The sequence below is a fragment of the Euprymna scolopes genome, chromosome 19 (assembly GCF_053919585.1).
Source record: "Euprymna scolopes isolate OS-2025 chromosome 19, ASM5391958v1, whole genome shotgun sequence".
NCBI lineage: Eukaryota > Metazoa > Mollusca > Cephalopoda > Sepiida > Sepiolidae > Euprymna > Euprymna scolopes.
Window position 1 is genome coordinate 136,497,572 of NC_136500.1, and position 12,406 is coordinate 136,509,977.

The window sequence follows — 12,406 nt, forward strand, 5'->3', positions numbered from 1 at the left end:
CATTTTGATTTTTTCTAAATTTCCTGCATTAGCCCGAAATCCATAATAAGTACTAATCACGAGGGAAAATAATAATTTACAACCTAGGAGGATAGTTAAATGAGTACTTGTTTACACTAGACTTGAAAACGACCATGTCATAGTGTGATGAAAAGCATACCCATGGTATAGAGTTCCATTGGCAGGCAGATCTAGAAAAGAAACTTTGTTCATGTAATGTGCATTTAGACTTAGGCACAGATAGAGAGTGAAGGAAATTGTTGACAGTGGTTATTACTAAATAAATGATTGCTTCAAATGATAGTGGTTGTAGATAAACGAGTGTTTTTGAATGTCGGGCAATGAGGATCCCATATTGGAGATCAGACGAGCACTATAACAAAGATAACTCATAACATCTATTCTGTGAGAAAGACGTAACAAGCCGGGAAAATGATATCAACTACTATTTTTTAAAAATTTTTTACTTACCTTCACTTCAAACAAGGCAAATCGTCACTTGAACGTAAGGGGCTACTGATTGGGACCATGCTTAGGAAGGATTAACAAGATGTTCGTGTAGTACTTACCAACACAACAAACGCCCTCGTGTTTGTTCCTTGTATAGGCATGCGCGACAACAAAACTTGGGTTTTTATAAGCGGAAGTCTCGAGGTTGTCAGGAATCTACAGGCGCATGCGCAAGAGAAGGGATGTAGATAGTGGTATAAAGGCAGGTCGAGCGAGAAGGTTGTTGTTGTTGTTGTCATTGGACGTTACAGTGACGCGTGCGTTAGCAGGTGATTAAGAGGCGGTTTATTTTTGTGTGTCAAGTCGCGCACCTCGGTGAAGGTCATAGTTGGTTTACGTTACATGTAAACTTCTGCATATGCATGCCAGGGAAGCAGGTAGTGAAAAAGGAATTCCAAAGTCTATCTGTTCGACGAAAAGAAGATACTAGAATAGAAAGCTTTTCGGCATTTATGGACTTTAACAGTGAAGGAGTATGGTTTTGTAACTAAGCGAGTTTGTCCAGGATATCTACGCCGAAGGGGCATGTAGCAGAAACAAATGGAACTGTTTTTCTTTCGGAAGTGTGCCAGTTGACACGGTTAAGATTCGGATTAAAAATTGTTATAAAAATAAATACAATTTAGGCGCGCAGTATGATTATGATTATGTTGGCGCGTGAAAAATAAAAAAATAACTCCCACGCAAATTCCGGCGTGGCCTTATATATTAAATCGACTCAAAACGAGCGGACGTAGTGCAGAGCACCCCACGTGATGTTTCCATCCAATGGGATTTCTCCGAGGACATTTTTCTAAACTTTTCTTTTTAAGCTCGCTGGGAGCCGGTCCAAATAGTATTTAAGCACACACAAACATCAAATCTCTCTCTCAACTGCATTTTCATTCGGACGTTCCACGCGTGTTACTATCACTCTTCCATTTTCACGGCTCCGCGCGCTTCATACAATTTCACAGGCGAACATTACCTATAGCCTCTCTTAACATGTTTTAACACATGAACAGTTCAACAAAAAAAGAAATTCTCCTTTTTTATACGAAACACTTAAAAAGGACTTCTGAACTCATTATAAAGAGAATTATATTTTATTTGTTAATGGTTGGTTTCTGTGAATAAACCTCCGTTTGTTTTGGATGTAAGTCTTCTTCTTTTTATTTTTATTTATTTGTGGAGGAAGTTAGTTCCTAAAAAGGCCTGACGACCCTCACACAAGTCAATGCCTCTCCCCTGTGTTATTTGGCCATGACCAATCAGGGGTGCGGTGCATTGATCCTTTTTTCCCCTAAGGAAATAGGCCAGCTTCCGGTTTGAAGGAAACAACTCTTTCTTACCGAGAGCAGATCGGACCCTTTTTCTTCGCTCTCTCTCAATCTCTGTGCTATTTCATCCGGTATCGACAATTCCCACCGGGAATAACTACTGTGATAGCACCAGGTAGCCAGAGTCAAGCTTTTATCCAAGGATAATATCTCCCTGTGAACATTCGTCTGAATAAACCTTTTCTTTGTTACATTTATTGAAGTTGTTGTGTTCTTTGTTTCAGAACGTACGTTGCTATTGAAAATACTAACACTTGCAGGAGTCACTTCTTTGTGCGTTGTTAAATGAATTTGTCTTTCCCGGTATTGGTTAGCGCAATCATTGCTGTATTTGCCATTGCAATACGTCGCCTTTCTTCTTTGCTATCATCTACTTTGTTTGTGAAAACTGCACTCAGGTATTTGAAATCTTCTACATTTTCAACATTTTGATTGTCCAAAATTAGGTTTTCATCATTTAGCGCCTGTGTTATTTTCATTACTTTTGTTTTGCTTAGTTTGAGGAAGAGTCTTGCTGCTTCGCTGGCAACTTTTATTTTGTTAGTTAATTCTTGTAGTTCCTGCATATATAGTGCAATCAGAACTACATCGCCAGCTATTCGTTGATTATTGATTTTTCTTCCACCAATTTTGATTCCTGCGTGGTGATGTTCGAATGCTTCTCGCATTACTTGTTCGATGCACATATTTTAAGAATTATTTACTTGTTTGACTCACTGTCTTAACGTTTTGGTTTCGATCTCTGCTCGAGTATTCATTTTACTTACAAGAAGTGGACTGTTAAGAAAGACAAAACCCATAATACTCGCATGCACATGTCACAGTTTCTGTATTAATCAAAATATAATATTTATGCGTATTTTACGAGCTGGTAGACCTCGGAAGGTTAAATCCCAAATCCTGCAAGAATTGAAGGACAACATCAGGAACGTCATAAGGGAATTAAATCACAATCCAGAGATTCTGCAATCTGTCATGAATAATGTTTTAGAAAGAGCACAAATATGTAAAACTGAAAATGGTTAACATTTAATGGACATTATTTTTTTATAAATAAAGATTGTTCGAATTTTGATTTTTTTATAATAAACTTTTTCTAATAACTTAGCCAGATTTTGTTAAAATTACAGAAAGATATCCACAGTAGTTCAGAATCTTTCAATGACTTTTTAGACACCCTGTACATATATTGTTTATAGTCATTTTTATATGTGTAATATATCTATATTATAAAGCTGAATGTCTGTGTGTCTGATCACGAATAGGCTCCTATATGGTTGACTATTTTAAAAAACTAATTACCTATAATAATAGAAGATATATCTAGGATCTGGAATGGGTATATTTGATCTGACAGAACGGTGGTTCATTAAAATTGTGGGGTCTGCGTTCGCGCCTGGTCAACAAAGTATGGAAATAAAAAATTTAAAAAAAAAAAAAAAAAACGTTTACAAGTGTTTTTGATATGGATGCACATAATAATACTTTGATAAGTATGTTTTAACTTAAATAGGGATGGTAGAATAAAATTGTGGGGTCTGCGTTCGCGCCTGGCCTCCATAGAATGGAAATAGGCACAAACTTTAATAAAGACTTTTCATATCTATCTGCGTAAGTATACTTTGATAATTATGTTTCTGTTTGAAGAAATATGGTATGATAAAATTATGGGGTGTTCGTTCGCACCTGACCTCCATAGAATGGAAATATTTCACAAAGTTTAATAAGGTTTTTTAATATAGATCCACAGAATATTGTGATAAGTGTTTCATTGTGAACAGGTATGGTATAATAAATTATGGGGTTTTTCTATTCTATTTTTACTTTCATCATATTTTGCTTTGGTTTTGATACCCCCAAATTCGAAGCTATCTCTTTACAACCCTTCATTTTCATAACCTATCATACTTTCATAAATCAGAGTCCATTTTCTGTAGGCTGTTTTTTAACCCAGTCAACGACGGGTACTTTTGCTAGTTATATATATATATATATATATATATATATATATATATATATATATATATATATTCACAACTTATCAAGTCCCGGGACCAATCGAGAATAAGGATTAATGAATGTAAGGCGGTAGTTTAGTAATCGTTAATGGTGTAAATTGGGTTGAGTTTGATTATTTAAAGGGACAGCTCAATAAGAACTTGTTTTTAATATTTTTAATACAGATACGCACGTGGTCGTTCTTTCTAACCTCATATTTTGAATTCCGTTTGCTCCGTGCTTCTAAAAAGTGGATTGCTACTAAAATAAGTGTTTGTTTATTTTAAGAAAAAAATCTGCGTTCAATTAGATTCTTTGCAATTTTAAACGGAAAACACTCTTTACAGATCCAGAACGATCAATCCATGTAACTGTAAGTTTACGAATTGTTACCGAAAGTACATACATGAAGCTATAGTTCCTGTCGAAGTAATCTCCCTCGGCTGAAATTCCCTTGTACCGTTCTAACAACTTCTAGAAGACCTCATAGAAGTCCTCTTGTTTAAGCGTGTCAATGATCCTCGAAATATATTTTCTCTTCCAGCAGAACAGTGCGCAAATGAGCCTACTGAATGGTTCAAAGCGGCAACTGAAGCACATGTTGCTACACGGAAGTTCTATAGCAAACCCCACTCTCCGCAATGATTTGCTTCTACTTGCGTAGCTGTCATTGCTCAGAGGCAACATGCATACCGTAGATTTATGCAGCATAAGTCCTGTACAAACAGGCAAAAGTATAGAAGCTAGAAGTAATTGTAAGAAAGAAGTAGCAACAGCTAAGAGTGAATATACTGAACCCACCAGGAAATGCATTGAAGCGCAGAAATTAGGATCTGGTATTTTTTAGAAAATCAATAATAGTGCAGTGAATAATGGGCAATCAACAATACCCCACTATCCAACAATCATGAGATTGTTTGCACAGTAACAGAGGAAGCTAACATGCTTGCCCGTCAGTTTGCCTCAAACTCTACCTTGGACTCAGCAAGCCATTCCCCCCTGATTTTCCACTGCGGACAGAAACCACACTAGATGATCTGAAAACCACTCCTTCTCAAGTACATGATATCATAAAAACCTAGATACCTCAAAAGCATGTGGACCTGATCTCATCCCGGATGTGCTATTAAAAAAACGTTCCACTAAGGTTGTTCCAGTTCTCTCTAAACTCTTTAACAAATGCCTTAACGAAACTTGCTTTCCTGGCTGCTGGAAAACTGCTTCTGTGGTACCAGTTTAAAAAACTCTGGCGAAAGATCTGACCCATTAAAGTTTCGCCCAATTAGCCCCCTTCCCCTTTTCGCCAAAATATTTGAGTCCTTAATTAATCAATCTCTAGTCAACCACTTTACAGCTGCTAAACTTCTGGCTGATTATCATATGGATTTAAGCAAGCCCGTTCTACTGCAGATATGCTAACTGTAATCTCTGAACGTTTATACCAAGCACTGGATAAGGTAGGGGAGGGAGGGCAGCTGCATTAGATATAACTAAGGCTTTTGACAGGGTATGGCACGAGTATCTTTTCATGAAAATAAAATTCTATGGAATTACTGAACGAATTAAATCCTTATTAAATGAGAGAAGAATCCAGGTTGTCCCCGATGGATATACCTCCAAAAAATATGATATAAACGCGGGTGTACCTCAAGGATCGATACTTGGCCCTTTAATATTTCTGATATTCATAAATAACTTACCTGATAAAATTGTCTCTGAGATGGGTATATTTTCCGACGACACCACGCTCTATAGCAGGCATATGGGGGAAAACTAATGAGCACATAGCTAAGGCAGTGGCTTGTAGTGGAATGGAGTAAAAAAAAAATGGATGGCAACGTTTTACGTTGCCAAAACAAAGCTCGTTCCTTTTAATAATTACATGAAACCTTACCAACCACCAACAGCTATGGCTAAAGATACATTACCTGAAAATACTTCGTTCATGCTCCGCGGTTTAACGTTCACAGGAAACATGAGTTGGAATAGATACATTGCCAAGACTGCCGAGCAGAAGGTGGGCTCTCTTTACCCTGCTAGAAATTTACTTACGCCTGAAAGTATTCTATACCTCTACAAAGCCACAATTTGCCCATGTATATAGTAATGCTGTCACATTTGGGCTGGTATATCTGCTACTAGTCTCTCGCTCCTGGACAGGGTTCAACCTGATAGATCATGAACTGTCACCTAAGCTTCAGCTCCTGTCCCATCGCCGAAATGTTGTATCCCTCTCCGTGTTTTACAAGTATTTTAACAGTGGATGCTCTGAAGAACTACAAGCACTTGTACCCCTGTCAAAGTCGACAAGCAGCAAAGTCTCACCCCTACACAGTTGAGATCCCTAGGTATCAGAAAGCCTTCTACTCTAATAGCTTCTTCCCCAGAACTGCAGGACTTTGGAATTCTCTTTCGGTTTCCTGCTTCTCCAACTGTACTGACATGCAGAAGTTCAAGTGTAATGTGAACAGACATCTTGCTGCTAAACAGCCTACATAGTCCCCCTACAACTTAGGTCCCTGATAGTACCTATTTACAATGCCTCCCCACGGGACAGAGTTAGACACCAGGGTTATTTTTTAACGTGGAGAAAAGGCACAAAAATAAAAATTGCCTCAGTCGTGAAGGATTTCTCCTCCACTGAAAGAGAACGAGAAATGGAAGTGCTGCATCTGAAGAACAGATACTACACTTTGTTCTTGGCCAAAAGGTCCCTGATAGTAGCCCCCTACATCAAAGTGGCAAGGTTCCTTGTTTGGAGAGAAAATGTAATAATAAATATAATATATATATGTGTGTGTGTGTGTGTGTGTGTGTGTGTATTTCTGTGTGTCTGTGTATGCGTGCGTGTATATATATATATATATATATATATATATATATATATATATATATATATATATATGTATGTATACGACTGTCAACGCGACGTTTGTAGGTTCGATCCACGGCTGGGGAAAGGTGTATCTAGCCGCACCGATGAGTTGTGTTACAACGAAATAGTACCGTATGTGGATGACAAATTAAAAAATCCCCTCCCCTCTCTGGGCTGTGCACTTTTTAAATATATTTTCACCCGACGTGTATTTAAGAAATTAGGCGAAGCCTACTATTTATTTGTTTATAAACAAATGATGGTTTAAGCACTCTCTGCGACGGGCGGGTGTGGATTTAGTGCACACTCGAGTAGTAATATTTCCAGCACTTATTCGCAGTCCGATGGTTAGAGCCGTCGACTGTCAACGCGAATGTTGTAGGTTCGATCCACGGCTGGGATAGGTGTATGTCTAGCCGCAATGATGAGTTGTGATACAACGAAACAGTACTGTATGTGGATGACAAATTATATATATATATATATATATATATATATATATATATATATATATATCTATGAAATGTCTATATACATCTGTGTGACAGGGTTTCTTTGGTTGCGCTAGATAAACTCTGTTGCACTGATCTTAGTCGATTTTCTGCATTTTCGTTGGTTGCCATTATGAAGAATTGAATTCAACTGTCAAAACCTAAGGAATCTTCTTTCTACATATTTCGATCTCAATAATCCTCATTCACATCTTCAAAAGCACTTGTCACTTTTAGTGCTGTCGCTTTCCGTTTTCTGTCACAATTTGTACCAGTTTTGAACTGTGCTGAAAAATTTCGAGGAAGCCGAAAAAAAAAGAAGAAAAATAAAATATGGTGTAGTTAGTTAAGTTATAGCCTTTACTTCACAAATGTTATTAAAAAATATTTTAAGGTCTTTTTTTTTTTGAAGATATGCAATTCTTTTGCTTGTAGTACAAACGGGAATGATAAATACCGAATAGAATACGAGAAGCGCGTAACAGATTTGTTTTTCTCTAATCTTTACAAACCATTAGTTACCTTTTATTACTTTTGTTCGCCCCATGAATGGCAGATTGCGATTTGGAGTCAGGTTTAAGTGGGGAGTTATTAGTTTTACCTTCTTTATTAGTTTTGCTTTTTAAATGCCCAACAAAAGGCATTCCATGGTCTATCTGTTCGAAGGAAGAAGCTGTTAAAGCTTTCTGGCATTTAGGGACATCAACAGTGAAGGGGTGTGATTTTGTTGCTAAGTGGGTTTGTTCAATATGTACGTCAAGTAGTGAGATATCTTCTGGAGCGGTAGAAGGATCCCACCACTTTCCCAGCGTTCCTGGCAACAGATTTGATGTACGTGTTCCATTTCAGATCAGGAGTAAAGGTCAAACCCAGAAGCTTGTAAAAACACGGAGCCTCCCCAAGACGAGAGCCATCCATTTTAATTGATGGCAGATGGGGATCAGAGCGTTGATGATGTAAAGATAGAAGCTTGGATTTAAAAGTGACCAGCCACCTCTTCCCCCATTGTACCACGCGCTCAAGATCAAAGGAGAAAAGAATTAGAGAGAACTTGGTCATTTAAATGTTTGATGTGTTGCCATAGATGGTCGCATCATCAGCATAGATGTCAACGAATGATTTAAGTATGTGTTTTGGGAGATCATTGATGTAGATCAGGAAGAAAATTGGGCCCAGGATTGACCCCTGGGGGACTCCAGCATTAATACTGTGTGCCTCTGATTTCTGCCCATCAACCACTACTCTTATGGACCTATCAGAGAGAAATGATTTAATGATTGAGAAAACATTTCCAGTAATACCGTAGCTGGAAATCTTGTGAAGTAGGCCCTACCTTATCGCAGACATTCGATATGCCAAGAGCAATTGCCCTGGAAAGGAAACCTTTGTCAAGAGATTGACTAATCCTATGTGATATAACCGTTAGCACATCTGCTGTAGATCTTGCAGAGCAGAAACCATATTGCATGCCACTAAGAAGGTTGTTTCTGTTGAGGTGGTTGACTACTTCTTTATTTAATATGGATTCTAACAACTTACTCATGACACACAGGAGACTTATTGGTCTTTACTGAGAGGGAGATGACTTTTCACCTGAATTCTTAAATACAGGGCATACTGATGAGGTTTTCCAGGGTTTTGGAAAGCACTTCTTAAAGCAACGCTTAAACAGTTTTGTAAGTATGGGGACAAGTTCTGGTTGAAGCTTTTTCAGCACCATAACTTGAATGCCGTCAGGGCCAGTTGCTTTACTGGAATCAAGGTTCTTGATTAGCTTGGCGACCTCGCGCACAGATATTTGTATGTTGCATAGCGTGTTGTCTGTTATAGGAGGAAATACAGGGAGTTGATGGTCATTGTCGCATAGGGTAGAATTAGCTGCAACGTTCTTGGCAAATAGTCTGACCTTGCCTGATGCTGATGAGATGACCTCAGGTCCATTGATGATAGTTGGGATAGAACGCACGCTTCTGTTCAAGACCCTGTTTGCAATTTGCCAGAACTGGTGGGAACCAAGCCGCTGATCAGCTACTTTGGATTTAAAAGACTGAGCATATAGCTTTCTTGCATAATTTACTACTCTTTTGCAGTAGTTGCTGGCAATCCTGAAAGCAGCTTTAGTCTCAGTACATCTATTACGTTGGTAGCTATGGAAAAAGTGATTTCATTGCGGGATGTCACAGCACATTCAAGGGAGAACTATGACTGGCTGTTAGGTTTTTGTTGGAATTTTTTGGATGGTATGAATCGGTCTATGCTCACGATTAACTATTCGGTCATGTCTGATACTATAGAGGACACATCCTTTTTAAAAATGGAATTCAGAGGTAGGTCAGATATGAATGTACGGAAGCTATCCCAGTCAGCCATAGAGTGTCGATATACAGTACGGTGGAGAAGTACGTCTGAAGACTTATTACATTTCATTTTTATCTTAAATGTTACAACAGAGTTGTCAGAGGATCTCAGAGGAGATAGAACGGAACATGAACACAGCTCAGGGGAAGTTGTGAGGAAAAGGTCACGAAGGTTTGTGTATTGACCGGGTGTATCGGGCACACGGGTGGGTTCGTGAACAATCTGAGTGAGGTCATAGGCAATGGCAAAATCATGACAAAGCCTCCCCTCGTCATCGGTTTTATTTGAGTGGGTCAGCCATTCCACATTATGGATATTGAAGTCACCGCAAATGTAAATGTAAGCCGAAGGATGAGCAGACAGGATGTGGTCAATTTTCTCAGATATGCTCTTAAAGATAGTAACCCCACTGTTGTGGGGGCGGTAGAGGGCAAATATAAATGCAGTGGTGTAAGCTAGTGCAATCCGAAAACACATATAAGGTAAATTAGGGTCTTCTCTGTAGATATCCCTACCACATGGAAAGCCATTTTTGATTTAGGCACATATTCCATGCCCATGGCGATCTTGGGGGTAAGATTTAGATGTTAAGTTGGAGTATCCTTTAATTATGAATTCGTCTAGAGAAGTGGTTGGCTCTATGCCAGCTTCACTTAGAAAGAATATGTCCGGTTTCGTCTCCTGTAATTGTGTTTTAACCTCTGGAAAATTGGAACGTACACCCCTGATGTTAGAGAAGGAGACCTGGTCGTAGGGGTCTACGTTGGTGGATAGGGTTCTAGGTTTATTCGTGTTTCTTTTTTGGAGATTTGTCATAATTGAGGTTTTGGGGTTTGTGGAGCAGATCGGTAGACTTGGTTGGAGCAGGACAGAAAGGGAAAATAAGAGGGAAAAAGACAAGAATTTTTTTTGTGGCACATGATAAGGTAAAGCCGTAACAATTACCAATTAGTATGGCATCGAGAGGCCCTAACAGAAACTACTGTATGGTCCAGAATCCATTCAAAAAATGGCAATACAGCAGCCCCGGTACTTTGCACCTGCTGATAGGACAGCCTCCTTAGTGGTTAATCCAAGGTTCGGGTCCCTGACTATCAGGCGGGAAACGTCAGCCCAGATGTATGGACATTTCCAGGAAAGAAGCTTTGTTCATTGAATCCATGTTTTATTTTCGGCACAGATAAAGAATGGGAGAGTTATTTCTTTTTTTTGTGACAGTTTTAGAAAGAGAAATCATAAATTGGAGCTCTAACGAGCACTTGCTTTGAAAATAACGACAGAGCAGAGATAAGCAAGCGACGTCTTCCCCATGGGAAAGAGGTTGCAGGAAAGCGAAAATGACATCACTTGTCAGGTTCGAACGGGGATCCGAGTAGTTGCTGACCAGATATGGCAAGAGTGCTCAATCCTAGGACGTATTTGACTCTTAAACAGGTAGAGGATTACATCAGAGGGATAGAATGATCCAACCATTTCCCCAGCGACTTTGGCGACGGATTTGATGTATGTGGTCTATTCAGATCAGCGGTGACTGTACAAACAAGAATGTTTTGAAAACATAGAGCTTCCTCAGTACGATAGCCATTTATTTTAATTGGAACTAAATGAAGATCAGAATGTTGATGATGAAAATTGCCGCTTATTAAAGCAATTAAACTACCTGAATTGAGCTAGGAGGATAATCTAGTCACCAGCTAGCATTTACTTAATTGCACCTTAAAGGTTATACAAAGGAGGTTTGTTTCATGACGAATAAGCATATAACCCACTACTTTTGAGGAGGATGTAATTCCTGGGAGGATAGTCTTATGGCAGCAGAACTAACTAACGGACGAAGGTGATTCTTGGAAGTATGATAACAATGGAAATATCATAATAACGTAAGAGATATTACACCTCAACTTAAGCATTGGAAGATAGTTTGAGTTTGGCCAAAATATTTGTTCAGTTTTTAGCTTCTATCATTTTTGAGGGAACCTATATATGAAGTTTAGAAACATAACAGAGTTTATGCAAGTCGTTTTCAGCCATTAATTTGGGAATATTGAGAAAGGCAGCGAATTTCACGACGTTTCGACCAACTATTCCTCTGGCCTTCGTCAGGTGGTAACCGCGACGGATAGGAACTTCGAATCTCCTAACTGCATTCTCAGCCATCACTGCCATCCGTAGTTGTTGTCGTCTCACCACATTTTGGCCAAGTAAGCCTCCGGCACACTTTGGGTAGGATTGAAACCGCCATCTTCAGACAATGCTCACCTGGAACCGTAGAGATTCAACGTCTCTATCAACTGTGATGCGGGCCCCGAAGGTTGGCCGAAACATCGTGAAAAACAACTAATAAAGATAAGAATAATAGTCCGCAACAAATAAATTAATATAAATAATACTCATCTCAATAATGAATTCCAATTAAAACAATATATATATATATATATATATATATATATATATATATATATATAACAATATTGTTCAACTACGGCTTTTAATTGGTCAAAATCGATCATATTTGGCCGGCCAGAGCGCGAGACATCTCGTACTGTTACGTTGTGGGGTGATGTTTATATATACGTCGTGGTATTGTGTCCTGTTACTAAATGTCTGTAGAGGCTTCTTCCCTATCTGAACCCAGTCTATTTACGTTCCGTGATCGTCTAAGTACTTTGCGTGCGTGCGTGTTAAACATAACATAGACACATGTATTTCGAATACCTCACCAACTTTTCAACTGCGTCGTTGGTCTTTTGATTCACCTGAGAATTTCATCTGTTCTTGGATGGAAGTTGGACGAATGCATTTCAAATCCAAGACGATGATCGGTTTTATATAGATTTATTCACTTTCCAGGTGAA

The 12,406-nt window shown here is 38.7% G+C and overlaps 1 protein-coding gene across 1 annotated transcript; it reads right to left on the bottom strand.

The window, feature by feature from the left end:
* Positions 1 to 2,110: 2,110 nt before the first annotated feature.
* On the bottom strand, positions 2,111 to 2,515 carry LOC145240374 (uncharacterized). The gene has a single exon (XM_080103953.1). The coding sequence runs from the start codon at positions 2,513 to 2,515 to the stop codon at positions 2,111 to 2,113; it is 405 nt and encodes a 134-aa protein (XP_079960079.1).
* Positions 2,516 to 12,406: the final 9,891 nt, after the last annotated feature.

Bases quoted from the DNA above. Each gene is read 5' to 3' on its own strand.
- LOC145240374 (XM_080103953.1), bottom strand. From the start codon at position 2,515: ATGTGCATCGAACAAGTAATGCGAGAAGCATTCGAACATCACCACGCA.